We start from the raw sequence: 15,815 nt of genomic DNA, 5'->3' as shown, positions 1-15,815 counted from the left end.
TATATATATATATATATATATATATATATATATATATATATATATATATATATATGTATATATTTCTCATTTCTTCTGTTTTTATTGGACTGACAATTTGAAAATAAATATTTGACTTGCATGGTAAAGCACATTTTTATTGTTTAGCTTTTGTGACTCCCTATTGTGAGAAAACTTGTGTGCAACTTAAACTCAGATAACAGATTTATTTTAAAAACCCAACTCTGACCTAAATAAAATGGTTCTGTAAAATAAGAGTGTAAGAAAACTGATCAGAACACAAAATAAAGGCAAGTTTATTTTTATAGCATCTTTCAAGGATTGCCAGGAAATCAGATAAATGCCAAAAAAAAAGCTTTAATCTTTAATTTATGACATTTAAACATCACACTAAATAACATTACATAAAAATGCTAAAATGTTAAATGCAAGCTGGCTCTCCAATTTTTTGTGGAATATAAGTGAAATTTAAAAGGCTCAACAATTTCTGCACACATAAAACTATAATCTGAGCTTGGCAAGTCATAGATGGTAACTAAAATGGTCTGAAAATGAGCTATTTTTTGTTTTTCAGATTAATAATTACCAAATGACAAAAAAAAAGTCACATCTGCTCATTGAGATCCAAATTGGCTCAGAACTAGAGACAAAAACTAATCACTAGTCACAAAATGTTCTTTAAAATTAAATGTTCCTTTTCTATGCAACCTCTTATTGTGGAATTAGTTTTATAGTAGATTTAGGGAAGGAACAAACTTTCACAAAAACATTGTTTTTATTGTTGCTGTTAGCTTTGACCCACTGGATGATGAAAGACTAAACATTTTAGACTGATGTGGGAACTTAAATCTTTTTGAACATCAAGAAGTCAAACGTCACATTTTTCACAGGCTTCATTTCTCTTACAAAAAATACCAAGAATCTTTTGTGACTAACTTTATTTCATCTGTGCTTAGTATTTTGTGCTTGGACTCATATAAACACAAATTATCAAGCAAATTTTCATGAATATGTTCTCTGATGATTCCGTGGTCGATCAGCAACCAGTTTTTGTTAGATCCTTCATACACTGAAACAATCTACTTCTGAAAATATTACAACTGATAGAGTGTATTGTGGGTAACTCACTTTTTATTTGTTTGTTAAACTGTTACATTGCAGCATAGCAGACACAGTGAGCTCCGGCATCAATACAGATTGAATCCCAGTGGTGAAAATGGACTTCCATAGGTTTTTTTGTTACCCCTTTCTTTGTTTAGCGACTGACTTTCCTCAGGATATTTTAAGGTTTCTCCTATTTTTAAATGAACTTCAATCTCTAACTAATGAATTCTTCTTGTAATCAAATATAATTCAGCACTTATTCACCTGTGTTAACACGCTTGTGAACAAATTCTCCATTACAGTTTACAATACAGAAGACTATCCCAGTAACACTTTGGTTCACAATCTTCAATGTATTTATTAATATGCATTTAAAAATAGGTTCTTTGAGATCAGTATTAAGCAATGACACATTATTTTTTTTCTTGTATTTTATAATCCAATCAGTTCCAGAGACTGCCTCTGAAATCATTTCCACTGCAGTTGGTCAGTGCTCATAGCCATAATTAAAGAGAGCTAAGAATAACACACTGTATTGTTTTAATTCAGTGAAATTATTTGTTTTTCTCTCCAGTTTAAAACCAAGTGTCTTCCATAGCCACTGCACAGCAAATCATTTTCAGTCTGAATGAACGTACAGCTCTTAATGGGATTATCCCACAAGCCTCAGTGCTCCTGTTTCCATCAACGTCCTTCTTACTGGGACGCTTTTGATCTTTTCCTTACGTGGAATTAATCTCAAACCTGCTCAGCCTGCAATGATTCAATTAACCAGCGGATGTCTTTTTTTTTCACTTGATCTGTTACAATTTTCAGCCTCCATTAGAGTACAAGACGCAACCTGGATGCCACTGAGTGAAATACAGTTTCTGATTGTTTCTACCAAGAAGCTAATTGGAGAAATGAATGTGTTATGATGACTCAGTCATGTGACCATCTGTCAGACTTGACCAGTACTTTCCTCCCAGTACAGTGGTAATGTTACTCTGTTTGATCAAAATGTTGTTGGATAGCTAAAATGCTTTATTCCTAACAACTTCATGTGAAACCCTGTAATTAAAAAAATCTTGTTTTTGCTCCATCATGCAAAAGTATCATAGTGAAGCCAAAAGAAATTGGCACATTTTTCTTTTTTCAAGGTTTTACACACTGCTATAAAGTCAAGACATCCAATTTAGCTATTAATACCACTCCAGGCAAAAGCAACATCAATTTTCTTTCTTTCAGACCATAAACATCGCAGAATTAAAGCAGGACTTGAGCGAAACACACATATAATTATGTCTCATGTCTGCTTAGACCTGGATGCTTAGCACATCACAAACATTTTCACCCGACTCTTCATTTCACAAAACTGTAAATTTGAGTTTTTTTATTATTATTATTCGTACAGTTGAATGTCAGCGAATTAGAATATTACTGAAAAGTCAGTTCATCTCAAATCAGTTCAGGAAGTGAAACACATTATGTGAGCCAAATAAAAACATGTTTTGCCCAAACATGTTTTTGGGCACTGTTTATTCTGTCACATGCTGTTTGCATTTTAATTATGTAAAGCACTTTGAAATGCCTTGCTGCTGAAATGTGCTATACAAATAAAATTTGATTGATTGATTGATTGAATACCCGCCTAAAAGTAATTTTCAAAAGTTACTTTTAGTTTAATCAAACTAGCCTCTTTAATGTTCAAGTGTACCAAGATCCTAATTTGCTAGCCCAGTTTCTTCAAGACTAGTTAAAGTAGCTGTGTTATTCAGTAACGGGCATTTAAGCTGTTTGTTTTTGTAGTTATAAAAAATCCGTACTTCTAGTAGGAAAGCTTGTGAATTTGAAAAGGACAAGTCTAACTGTTTGTTTCCTACACGTTTAGGTGTCAATCGAAGTCAATTAGTTTTTTATGTAACAATGCGATGGATGTGAATAAGATAAGACACAGTCATTAATTAGTTTCAAGGAAATGTGTCATTAGAACAGATTCTATAGAGGCTATCTGCCAATGTGAGATATGAGCACTTCAACTTGTTTTTACACTGTTTTATTGAATAATTAAAAAAATATAATGATTAAAAACAGTCTGTTAACTTTGGTACTTTCGCAAGAAGCTGTTGATTCCAAATTTAATTTCTCCTCTACTGCCCTCTGCTGCTTTGCTTTTTAAAATGTATCTATTTTCCCAAAAATAATTAGCTTTTTCATCTTAGGTAAGTCAACATCAACCAAATTAACTAAATTATTTTTGGCGCCAGGTTCTATGTAATATCGAGGTAGTATTCTTTAAAATAAACATAATCTCCTTTTTAAAACTGTAAATCTACAGAAACATCTGGTAAAGTTGTTGTTCACCAGACAAACTTTGATTAGCTTTTTTTTTTCAGGTTTTTTCAGTTGAAGGACGATTCAGAAAAGTAATGTCAATCCCTCTTCAGAAAACTGATCCACCTATTGTGGCAGCACATGATTTTAACAAATATCACCCAATAATAAGCTGCTTCATAATATGCATGTTAGGTGAAAAATAATCCCCAATCAGTCATTACTTAGCACTTATTATTGTTATCAATAGTTATTACCCACTCAGAAGGAAGGAGACTTTGGGCTTCTGACATTATGCACAAGATCTGTTATTATGCTGTTATTAACCCCTGCAAAGCCTTACTAATTTAGGAAGCATAAAAATATCTTAAAGGGTATTCATAACTTGAGTCACTTTTATCTTAAGCTCTTCAAATTGTCTTGCTGCTTGATTCATGAATTTATAGGAGCTGTTTAAAGTTTAAGCCTTAATCCTGAAGTTAGTAAACTGAATCACTGGGGCTCCATTTGAGTCACTAAACAAAATCTAGCTAAGAGCAAGTTTTAAATTAAAGGAAGAGCGACCAGGTGTGGTCTGTGGATCCTAGTCGGCTGCAAGGCTACTCAGCCTGACTAATTCGTAGCCTTAAGCGGGGCACGACTTCTGGGTGAAGGTCGTCAGCAGCCAGACGAGTCTAATTAGATTTTCTATAGATTCTGTTCACGTTAAGACTCTGCAGGTTTAGGAATCTCTGCATCCGCTGGATGGAAAGCCGGTTAACCTCTCAGAGTACGCAGCTGGTTGGGAGGCACTGAGCATGTCAGACAATGAAACTTGAAAGTCCCAGTGATTCCAGGAACATCACTACTAACGATATTCCAGGTGAATCAGTAGATGTGTTTAAACGGTAACATTTTAAAGTATAGAATATGAAACAATTCAAAATGGCCAACCTCAGTTACTCCATGAACAGTACATTTTTAAAGGAATGTCACAGTAGAAACATTTTTTATTATTTCAATTGGTGCAGTTATTTACTCAACAGGTGATGATGCTGTGAGTAAATGAAGTAACCATGCAGCACATCCAATGGGTAAAAGAGGAAAAAAAAAATAGCTGATCGTTTTTTAATCACTTCTTCATCACATTAAAAACAGACTAAACGTTAAGCCATTTTTTTTTATCAGTAAAGTCTTTTTATGGACAGGAAATCAGATCGGATCTTCTATAAAATATATTATGCATCATCTAGGCTCTATCAATTGCAGCAATGATTCCTAATATACTCACTTTTGTTAGCCGTTTGCTTTGGCTCTCTAATAGCATTAATAGCTCTACTGTGCGTCATTAATCTGCTGCCAGAAAAAGAAGGCAGATTCAGAAATGCTGGTTTAGCAGCACGATATCAAAGGACTGTTTTCTTAAGTAATTAAAACATTAATTTCTCTTGGCATGGTGCCTTTATTCACCAAGCAATATCCTCCCTGGTCTTCTGTTGTAAGCCTGTAAACAACATAGAGCAGGAAGTGTTTATTAGTCTACCTCTGTTGGACCTGTCTTCTGTTTCTCCGTCAGTTAATGAGCTTGGCCTTTTACTCCCGGATTAAATGTATTGTGGAGGTGAGGGCTGAATGCCAGGGCAGCCACATGCTCCCCAGGACCAATAATGGTCTGACTAATATTTTCTTTTTTTCTCAAAGAGGGACTTATAGGCAAACTGTTAGAAGTTGACAAAGATGGACAGTCTGTGCTCTGTTCTTTAAATAAAATAGGTATGAAAATAAATCAGTCCAATTCGATACATTTTTCAAATAATTCAATATTATTTAGATATAGCTCTGAAAAAAAATAAGATACCACTTAAAATGATCAGTTTCTCTGATTTTACTTTTTATAGGTATATGTTTGAGAAAATTGAACATTGTTCTTTTATTCTATGAACTACTGATAACATGTTTTAGAAATTCCAAGCAAAAATGTTATATTGATTTGCAGAAAAAGAAAAATGATTAAAATAACAAAAAGGATGCAGAGCTTTTAGACTTAAAATAATGCCAAGAAAACAAGTTCATATTCATTTAGAAACAACAATATTAACGTTTCAACTCAGGAAGAGTTCAGAAATCAATATTTAGTGGAACAACCAACAAACAGAAACAGAAATTATTTGAGGGTTATCCAACCCACATTTATAAAGCAAAAGCAGACATAACAATTCTGTTCATTTTTAAAATTGTATTTTATTTTTTTATCAGAATCCACGTACATGTAGCAGCTGTACTGTGCATGAAAGTCAGCACATAGTTTATACATGTCATGAATATCAGAAGATTAAATAATGAGCCACTGAAGCAAATGTTCTTCCTCAATGCTGGCAACGGAGGAAACGTTTACCTCTTGAACTGAGCGATTGGGGAAGGGATCTTGATGTCCTGACCTCTCTCAAGCCTCTTCTCACACTCAATGAGATAGTTGACACCGTCAATCACTAACTGTACCAGCTCAACCTGCGGAGGAATCGTAGAGAGGATCTTCAGAAGGTGTTTATCCTCAAAAGCTGTAAGTTATAAGGATTATTTTTTTATTAATAGTAATACAGATGTTTGGTATGAGGTTCATGACTATGTGGATTCAATTTACTTTTTGGATAACTATTCCTTGTCAGGATTAATAATAAAAAGAAGTGACATTGGACTTTTTGTTATGTAATTTCTAATAAATTGCTGTTTTGACCCTTACCAATGTTACTGCTTTCTGTTAAACTATCCTTAAGTGTAGAATCTCGGCATCGTCTGCAAAACGCTAAAATGCAAGAAATCATGTTTCATGTGCACTCTGTCATAAACCAGTCAGGCTTCTTCCACCATGAGTGGAAAATACTTGGTGTACTGTAAACCATTTTGCACATAAGTATAGCAGGTTCTTCAATAAGGAGTTAGGGGAATATTACATTTGCAGTCTTTTGTTCTCTCAAATCAGACTTCCTCTGTGTTTTCTGAGATAGGCCAGTAGAGAAAGGCCTGACCTTACACATTTATCGGTTTTTCTAGCATTTAATCAGTAAAGTCTGCTGCCACACAGTCTATTTGGAGACCCTGTGCGACCGACTGAGCAAAGGAAAAAGCAGTCTATAACCTCACATAACACTTCCCTGCCAGGATTAGAGCTTAAGAGCCAGCAGGTAGGGTTATTCCCAGCCCACACCTGCTGTGGTCCGTATATCTGATCTCCTCAGTCGGACTCTGCCACTCTTTGTCTGCTGTTCAACTTTATTTTGACTATTTAGGCGTTTTTTTTCTTCCCACCCACCACCACCTCCCTCCACTCCCTTGTTTACCTCTGACTTGCCCAGACGGTCGAGGTTAGAGATGTCAAAGGTGTCTCCAGTGGCAGCCGTGTCCACTCCTCCTGTGCCTCGCTTCTGTAGTCTCAGGTTCTCCAGTATCTTTTTGAAGCGGGGATCCTGGTTTAAACCAGCACAAAATCAAAATATCAGACAGTTTAAGTTGTTAGAAACATAATGGATAAGCCTGTTCATCACAAATGGAGGTGGTGATGATAGGGAAGCCACGTATTTGTAGAGGTATAAATATATATGTGTTGGTTTGTTATGTAAGTATATGTGTCAATATGTATCTATGTGTATGCAAGTGAAAAAAATGTGTTCATATGGCTGTGTGTAATTATTCTTTGCTGAACAAAGGGGTGGGGGACAATAAGCTGTGCTTCTGCTCACTTCTTTCTGATTATTCCAGCTGTTTTTCCTTGGTTTTGATGTTTTATAGTTATTGTGCTTCCTTTAATTTTGATTTGCTATTGTGAGATGTGTGTTATTATGCAACAAGTGTGAAGCTGGGTAGTTTTTGCATATTCAAAATAAATAAGCAATAACAGAAATAATCTTTAGGTACTAAAGCAACAGAAAATGGGGAAGAATAAGCCATTGCATTTGCTGATGTAATTCTTGTCTAACCTTGCTGAGAAACGGCAGGCGGATATGAACTCCTGCTCTGAGCCCAGTGCCCAGGTTAGACGGGCAGGTCAGGATGTATCCCACACGTTCGTTCCACATGAACTCCCACCCTCTTTCTTGAATAAGATGCTCCACCTAAATGTTACAAAAATAAATGAACAAAATTTAGTAATGAGTCTTCAGAAAATTGGGAATTTGACACTGACTAACAGATTTTAAAAAAGCAGGTGTTATGTTTGAAAAATAGTCTGTGAAAAGAACTGAATCTGTTGTCAGACCTGTTTGAGACCTTTGCAGAACCTCTCAAACACTCGCTTCATATTTCCTCCCTTCTCCATGGATATGACCCTCGTGTGGTCCTCCTCGTTAATCCAGATCAAGAAGTTCTTCTCATTGTTGTGCCTGAACCAAATAAGAAATATCAAGTTATAGATGTCAAAAAAATTCAGTCACGTTGAGTTAAACAAATTGCCTTTCATTCAAAATCAAATCATGCTTAAAAACAAGAAAGCTCTTGAGGTTGAGCTATGACGAAGAAGGAGAAACCCACAAGAAGACTTTAAATGAGAAAATGGTTGTATGTAGACCATAACCCGTTTTCAGTGGATCACTGGTCTTTGTCTGGGTAAAACAAAGCCCAATGGAGTCTCATCTAACCACACTCCTCTCTGTACATTTTGGTCTTATAATGCAAGTCCACATCAAATGTTGTGCGCCACGTAAAAGGACACACATTGTTTGTTTGTACATATTCTAATTGAGAAACCAGAGGGGAGGATGACTGGATTCATGCTCATTCTGAATAAACTCATAACTGATCACATTGCTATGAAATGAAGACAGTCTGTTGTTGGGGCTATGAAAGTAATCCTTTCTCAGTTCTGGTGTTGCACCCAAGATTGAACTTAATACAGCTTAATTTTTTTTAAAGTGCAACATTTTTCAGTAATTAGCTACTTGTAGGTGGCCAGAAGAAAACTTACTACTTAATGATTGATGTAGCGTTGCACTTTATCTTTATTAATATTTTTCACGCTGTGAATAAAAAAAAAAAACACTGAAGAAACAGTTCTTTTTCTATACTGCAGAGGTTCTTAGTGAAAAGAGGATCAGCAAAAGCTACATAAAGTGAAGGATTGTTTTATTGTCTTTCCAGTTGTCCTTTTTTATTTAATCTATTTTGTATAAAAACAGCAACATACTCTGGTAAAAATGCTGGTTACTGATTACTCTGCATGTTATGGTTAATACTTGTATATAAGTGACTAAATTTAAAAAGACCAGTTCAGAACAAGTGCTTTAAATATTTCAGAAGCAAAGACTCAATGTACCAAATCTACTACTTGTTGTTCTTCCTATCATTCAGTTTGGTTTACAATATGGGCTCCTTGTACGGGGCCCACTAGGGCTGACTGAAAGTAACCTTTAGTGGCAAAACTACTTCAGTATCCTGTGTAGATTGTTTTGACACATTACTACTTTTTTCAAGGAAGACTCTACAGTCATACTTGTCTCTAGCCAAAATATTGTTTTATTATGCTAAAATTTCAAATAGGAATTAGATGCGTTTTCAAAAGGGAAATGATTTTGCTAAATACTATGATGATAATGATTAGTACTTGTATTATTGTATATTCTTATTCTAGAAACATTGTGACTGTCCATAGATTACATAATATGTGCTGCATTATTCGCCTTTATAGGTTCAAAGCAGAAAATCGCTGTGTAAAAAGATGGACAGACCCACATGGTGTTCTAGATGTACTCCGTAAATTAAACAAATTATCTAAATATTAAACATATTAACTAGAGTGCCTAAATGTTGTTGGCTTATTTATGAATAAGCCAACAATTGTGAATTCATGGCCAACTTAGTATCAGTCCATATGGGGCCAACATACAGGTATTGACTGAGATAAGACTAAATATATCAGATTGTTTTCTGTATTAACAAGTGTAAAAAGTAAATACAATCCCTTTACAGAGCTAGAAGGTCACTAACTGAGCTTCTCCAACACTGATGCAGTCTCCTCAGGCTTCACAGACACTCTGAGCTTAAAAGTGGAACTTCCTCTACACTCTGTTGCTTTTTGCTTACCAGATACCACGAGCATCAGGCCAGTCTCTGGCCATTCCAGCTGCCGTGAGCAAAGGTGATACAGGCTTATCAAACAGGAAGTGCTCCTGATTGGCCAGTGAAGAGACAGAATAATTGGCGGGGGGATTAGACAGCATCAACAGCAGAAGAAAGAGCAGCATTGCCCTGTTTGGGTACTGACGTCGATAAGCTGCTGTTGCTGTTTCTCAGTCATCTCTCCCAGGCTGTAGTATCGGCCGGCCAGTTCTCCTTTCAGGCCAGAAAGGGCTGTGACAACCACACGCTCCACCTCGCGGCGCTCGGACCGTGTGCACGCAGGTGGGAGGCTCAGTCCGCGAATGCTGCGCCCGGTGCGCACACGGGACGACAACACGAAGCGCTCGTCAAACATTCCCGAGGTGACCTGAGAAAGCACAATTACACTTTACCGACCACGAAATTGCGCAAATTGAAATTACGAAAATAAGTTTGCTTAATGGCAACATGCCAATTTAACGAAAGACGAACGAAAGAAAAAAAAAACTCATGATTTTCGCTGATATGTTTTTTGCACTAGAATGAAGTGGTTTTTCCAGCCATATCAAAATCGATGTATTTTACAAAAACGGTAATGGAAAAAAAAATATTTCCGCATCACAGGAGTCATGTGATCAGCAGCCGGACGTTAAAGGCGGAAACCACGAAGAATACTACAGGAAGTAGTATGAGGAAGAGGTGTGTGTTGGGGGCTTTTTGGACAAAGTGCGTCTGGCTCCACCAGAAATCAAACAGCATCACACAGTTTATAAAAAGTTGTGTCATTCAAACGTGTTGAATCCATTGGTCTTCTGTAAAATAGCCAAAATAGCGTTGACATATCCGCTCCCAAGTTTAAGGGGCTTGTCACTTCAACGCCTGGATAAGATGCTGAAATCTTTCCTGATGGCTGGTAGATGATGAGCTGGCTGAAATAGGAATTTATCTCATGTAACTGTTCACATCCATCTCTGACATGATTTTAAATGACTTATCGCATGAACAAGCTTATTCGCAGGTTATTTTAATTTAATTTCTTAATAGCAGTTGTGTTTTTGCGACAGTAGAATGCAGACAAAGATTTTCACACATTTGTAGTATAAACACAGCCTCTGTTTGTATATGTTTATGCTAAATAATGAAAAAAAAATATAAATGTCACCTTGGAAGACTCCAGATCAGTGGGGTGCTTCATGGTACGAGGGTCATATCCATTGTGTCTGTCCTTAATAACAGGATCAAAGAGCTCCGCAAACACCTGATTAAAAAAAACAACAACAAAAAAAAAAACACTTTATCTTCACAAAACTTTTAGAATGATACTGAAAGCAAAGAATGGTTTGGATACAATGTCCGACCTCGTAGCTTTCTTCGTCCCCAGCCACCATGCCCACAGTTTTAATGAAGGGGTGTCCGGGGTTGTCCACCCCAGTCTGGATGCACTGATCCAGGGTCCAGTTGTTGGGCGTCGCCTTGTCCCTCAGACGAGCATAAATGGTCGGGGTCATTGCTGATGCCATGCAGTTGTTGTGCTTCCTCAGATCAGGGTAATCAGCACTGTGGGAATTAATCAGCAATTGATTAGGTATAATTTTGAGAAAATACAGTTTCCTTGACTAAAAGAGCCAACATAGAAAAGACAAATGAAATCAGTAGTTGTTTGGAAAACATAAATAAATGCTGTACAAAGATGTTTACCTTTACCGTTAATTAGTCAGAGTCTCCAATATGTGCTAAAATGTGAGGCTATAACTATCTAGTTGACCTCAGTCTGCTAAATCCAGATTCGTTTTTGACACTCTTCCAGAAATGCACCTTGGGGGATAGAACCTCCTCCTCTCAGCTGCAGCAGTGTTATCAGTGAGGAGAAATGCGGATGCCAAAGTGCCGGCTCCCATGGCCATCATCACTGCTGTGTTACGACCGGTCATCATGCGGGTGAAAGAGTTCGCCATCGTTATTTGGTCAAGGTATTTCCTGGTGAAGAAATAAAAGGTCAATGTGACGTTTTGCAAACTTTACAGCATAAAAGTTAAATTAAACTATCAAGTAATAACATAAATTAAACATTAGATCCTTGAGCAATTTGGAATCCTGTAATTATCCATCCCAACTGCTTTAGGTGAAATATCTGACTTGTTCTCTGTAAATGTCAGGCGTAGTGTTTGCTTGTTTATTTGCTTGAAATGTGCACAAAGGTCACAGACAATGAGTAAACAGATAATTGGAAACAGACTGTACACAGGCTTAGCAATTGACAACTGCAGTGTTTCTACAAAATTGTGTGTAAGTAAAAAACAAACAAAAAAAACAAAAAAAACAAAACAAAAAAAACCATAAAATATGCACAATAAGGCCAGTAAATGTGGAACTGATGATTTTGGATTTTTTTTCCCCCAAACAAATAAATGTGAAATTAATGTAGTGCATTAAAAAAGTACAAATGATATTTACACATCTAGTAAAAGCAGTAGGACATAAATTATATCACCAAAAGACTCTCATAATAACTGCTTAAAAGATAAAAAAAAATATTTGAGTTAAAATTCAAAATCAGTTTTATTATAAATTATTTTTGTGTTTGAGTGGAAGATGTTAATGTCATTTCGTTTCATTCACATATATCTTTTCAGGTTGACAAAACTCCTAATTGCATTAGGCTATCAGATGTTTAGGTGGCAGATACAGCCTGCATGATGAGATTATTCCTGAAGCAGACAGAAGCTCCCTGATTGGCCACCCTGAGAAAGTCTCCAGCTCAGCTGATCAGTTGATTTGTGATTGGATACTGAGAGAGGGGCTGCTGTTTTAGATAAAACAAAATGAATAACAGAATAACACAACTGCAAAACGTGAAAGTTTGCAGCACGGTCGGAATTATACTAACTTATTCACAGTTTTTGATATTCAGTCATGACAAAGTGCTGCCTTAGATTTGGAATCAGGCCTGCGCACTGCCTGAACCGTTTTAGATGGCCAGCTACGCTTATGAAAGACAAGCCGGAAGAAAAGAAAGTGATACAGTGAGTGGACAGGTGGAGGTGGAGTTAAACAGTTACCAGATTAGATCAGAGAGAAAGATGAAGAGAACAATAATATGAAGCTGTGAACAAACAGTATGGACAATTTTGGAAGCACAAAAAAGTAAATGAGCCTCAATTTGTCACAGAGAAAACAGAAAAAAAGGAAAGTAAGAAGACTGAAGGCATATAGTGGGTCAGAGGTCAGCATAAAGTGCGCTAAGAGTCACACGAAGGTCAAATGAAGTAAAATGCCCCCCTTAAAGAGATTATAAAAAGGGGGATTAGTTGGGATTTTCATCCCAGATTTGAAGGTTACATGAGGAGAGAAAAGTAAACCTGTGACCTCTGTTTAAATGTTAAAAGGCAACATTACAGTCATTTACTTTTAAATCGATTAGTTGTAGACATTTTTATGTTGAACCACATACAGTAAGTGTAAGTAACAGAACTGGAGGTTTGAGAAAGAATGCTTTTAAGACAATAGTAGCCAACAGATGGCTGACACTTGTGAACAGTAGGCAGCTTAAAAACTCTAATACAATTGTCTGCTGTGTGCGACTGGACTGCAAATGTTCATCCAATGGGCTACTTTTAGCTGAATGACAGAGCGCAGTCATGTTGAGTGCTGTGTAATATAAGAATATTAAGCTTTTATCTGAAATGACCCTGCAAATGACCACAGTTCATGAATAAATAGAAGTAAAATGATGATCCAATTTTATACTGTGCATGTTTTAAAAGATAAAGTCACGTTTTTCAGTTGTACTGTGAGACTTATGGACCTCTCCAAGAGAAGATGGATCCACTTTAGGCTACAAGGCATGGATGAGGACAGATTTCAGAAGCAAACAATCAAAAGTTTAATTACAAATCTCATCACTTGCCTTTGCTCAGCTGAAAAGAAGAGGAGGGCAGAAGAGGGCTGGAGAGTTTCCTGGAGCTCAGTTCAGAGAGGCTTGATCTGCAAAGTGAGTGCAGCCTGAAGAGTGTGAAGGGATCAGAAACGGACGAAGCTACCGGTCCAGGATTAGCCTCTGCCTGGCCGTCAGACAGAAAATCCTCTTTTCTCTGTCACTCATAATGTCTGCGTTCTTGCTCTTACTCTGGTTACCGGCAACCTGAAAACTTGTGCTGTTTGTATAAACTAATGTGCACCAAGTATAGACACAACACTTTATGCTTTCTCTTTTAGGATTCATTATATTTATAATAAACTTTCATTTTTGTTTTCCAAAACAACTGACCTGTGGCAATTTAGTGTGATAAGACGGTTATTGGAAATGCTTATTTAGTGCAAATATTAATTCTTTAATTGGCAAACACACAACCCTCGGGTGTTTGGGTTTTGTGTTAGTTTTCCAATCATTTCTTTGTTTATTTATTTGTTTATTTGTGCTAGCTTTTTACCCCTTGGTTTATAGTTTGCTTCCTGTCTGTTTCAACTAATTCTGTGTTTATTTTATGACCTTCCCTCAATCTTCCTGTTTTGCTCTCCTCCACAGCTGTTCCACTTTCTCCTGATTAAGCTTACCTGGACCCAGTGTCGTTCTCTGAGTTGATTTATAAACCTTTTGCTCAGCTGGAAATCACATTATGCAAACTTCAGATGCATGGGAAGGTGATGCCGGTCTTTTATTTACTTAAAGCTGTTCTTCTTTGTATTCCATCACAACACAAGACAAGCACAGCATGATGCGAGTATTGCAGTTTGGACTTTGAACCGAGTTTCCCTGCACTCATTACTGAACAGATTATACAAAAGCAAGCTGAAGCTCTCAACTTTATCACTAGTAAAAAGTTTTTTTTTTGTTTTTTTTGAATCGTCTACTCTTGCTGATCCTGTCAGACGGTTTTCTACAGCACACACACACATCTGTGTCCCTTTCCACAAGGCAGTTACTGAAAGATTAAGACAGTAACTATTCAATATAAAGTCTTGCTTTAGGGAAATGACTCTGCTAAAAATGTTCAGAGGAAATCAGTCAAGGGGGATCAATTAAATGAATCATTGCTGTTTGCCATTTAGAGCTATTTTTTATATACCTCTGAGGAGTTCCCTAAGCTGTAAACTCCTCCAGTTTCTTTTTATGGTGTCTTTTCCAGTCAATTAAATCAACAGAAGCTTGAAAAAAAAAAAATATAAGAGCTTTTCTAAATTAATTTTGGAGGCAAATATTTCACTTTTTAAACCAAGAAAATTATCGAAGAGGAAAAAAAGGCAACAAAGTGGTAAAGCAAGATGTAAACTTGTTGAACATAGCTGAACTGAGGGATGTAAAATTAGTTTTCTTATATAATCTTCAGGGATGCACATCAGTATTTGTGACATTTAGCGAAGGGTTTGCTTTGAGTCTGCAGGTTGGGATGCCTCTTTGTTAGGCTGCAAATGTCCGACTTGTTAACTCAATTTCTTGCCAAAGATCACAATGGACCAATTCTTTACCAAGATAAAAAAAAAAAAAAGTATTTGTTCGTAGTTTTAAAAAAACGTATTTAGTCGATTGAAAACATTATTGTAGCAACATGACAGTTTGAGTTAGACTCTGTTGTTAATGAATTAGAACACAAGTGGATTTAATCAGAACCATGAACAGTTTGGATACATATTGTAATTTAGTGAACTAGCTATTAATGCAGAAATAGCTTAAACATGTATCTGCCTTAATTTAACTAAATATGCTTACATTTTGTGTAGCCTGTGTGCTAGAGAAATCAAACGGCTTCTCCAATGAGCACGGATTGTTTTCTTCGCACTTAAAGATGCAATGAGTTTTTAAATGTCTTTACAGGGAACTACAGTAAGGGGATTGCATTGTTTGTACAAAAAATGTATAACCACTTTTTATGCGAGATGTAAAAAAAAATGATGTAGTATAAAAATAAATTTAAACAAAGCAAGAATGATATGTATATCTAGTAAAATTCAGGCATTTGATTTTTTTTTTTTTTTTTTTCACATTTTGTAACCATGCCTTTCTTGGCATTATAATCCAGCTTGGCTAAAATATGTTGTGTTGTTCTCTGTTATGTGTGCGCACACATTATAGCAGAAGAAAAAATAGTTTTGATTTAAAGTTTGTCACATTTTAAAGCCAGAAAACATAAAATCTTGTTGCCGTTAGTATGCCACACAAATAGTTTGGACTCTGTTCTTTGATCATTCTACATCATTCTATCGATATACTATCACATATTGATTATTAAGTGCTATCTCAAACCTCATAAACACATAACTATTGGTTAAAATTAAAAATCATTTGCTCTCTTTAACAAACTTCCTCTCTACTGGAAACGTGGCTGTTCATTTGC

The 15,815-nt window shown here is 36.2% G+C and overlaps 1 protein-coding gene across 1 annotated transcript; it reads right to left on the bottom strand.

Annotated features, from left to right (window-relative positions):
- Nucleotides 1–5,617: 5,617 nt before the first annotated feature.
- LOC106956818 (creatine kinase U-type, mitochondrial-like) lies at nt 5,618–13,506 on the bottom strand. The gene is made up of 10 exons (XM_015047876.1): nt 13,391–13,506; nt 11,299–11,460; nt 10,842–11,040; nt 10,646–10,741; nt 9,650–9,871; nt 9,469–9,554; nt 7,649–7,772; nt 7,371–7,505; nt 6,735–6,860; nt 5,618–5,904 (listed from the first exon to the last, which is right to left on the bottom strand). The coding sequence occupies exons 2-10, from the start codon at nt 11,436–11,438 to the stop codon at nt 5,788–5,790; spliced, it is 1,245 nt and encodes a 414-aa protein (XP_014903362.1). The 5' UTR covers nt 11,439–11,460; nt 13,391–13,506; the 3' UTR covers nt 5,618–5,787.
- Between the last annotated feature and the right edge of the window lie 2,309 nt (nt 13,507–15,815).

This window comes from Poecilia latipinna, unplaced genomic scaffold (assembly GCF_001443285.1).
Source record: "Poecilia latipinna isolate Pla-1442-1.1 unplaced genomic scaffold, P_latipinna-1.0 Scaffold846, whole genome shotgun sequence".
In the NCBI taxonomy this organism is placed as follows: domain Eukaryota; kingdom Metazoa; phylum Chordata; class Actinopteri; order Cyprinodontiformes; family Poeciliidae; genus Poecilia; species Poecilia latipinna.
The sequence above is the reverse complement of the archived record's forward strand: the minus strand, read 5'-3'. Positions and strand labels throughout refer to the sequence as shown.

Excerpts from the sequence above, each read along its gene's own strand:
- LOC106956818 (XM_015047876.1), bottom strand. The coding sequence starts at position 11,438 with ATGGCGAACTCTTTCACCCGCATGATGACCGGTCGTAACACAGCAGTG. Across the intron at positions 11,041-11,298 it reads AGGAGGTTCTATCCCCCAAG|TGCTGATTACCCTGATCTGA; the intron begins GTGCATTTCTGG and ends TAATTCCCACAG. Across the intron at positions 10,742-10,841 it reads GGGACGAAGAAAGCTACGAG|GTGTTTGCGGAGCTCTTTGA; the intron begins GTCGGACATTGT and ends TTTTTTAATCAG.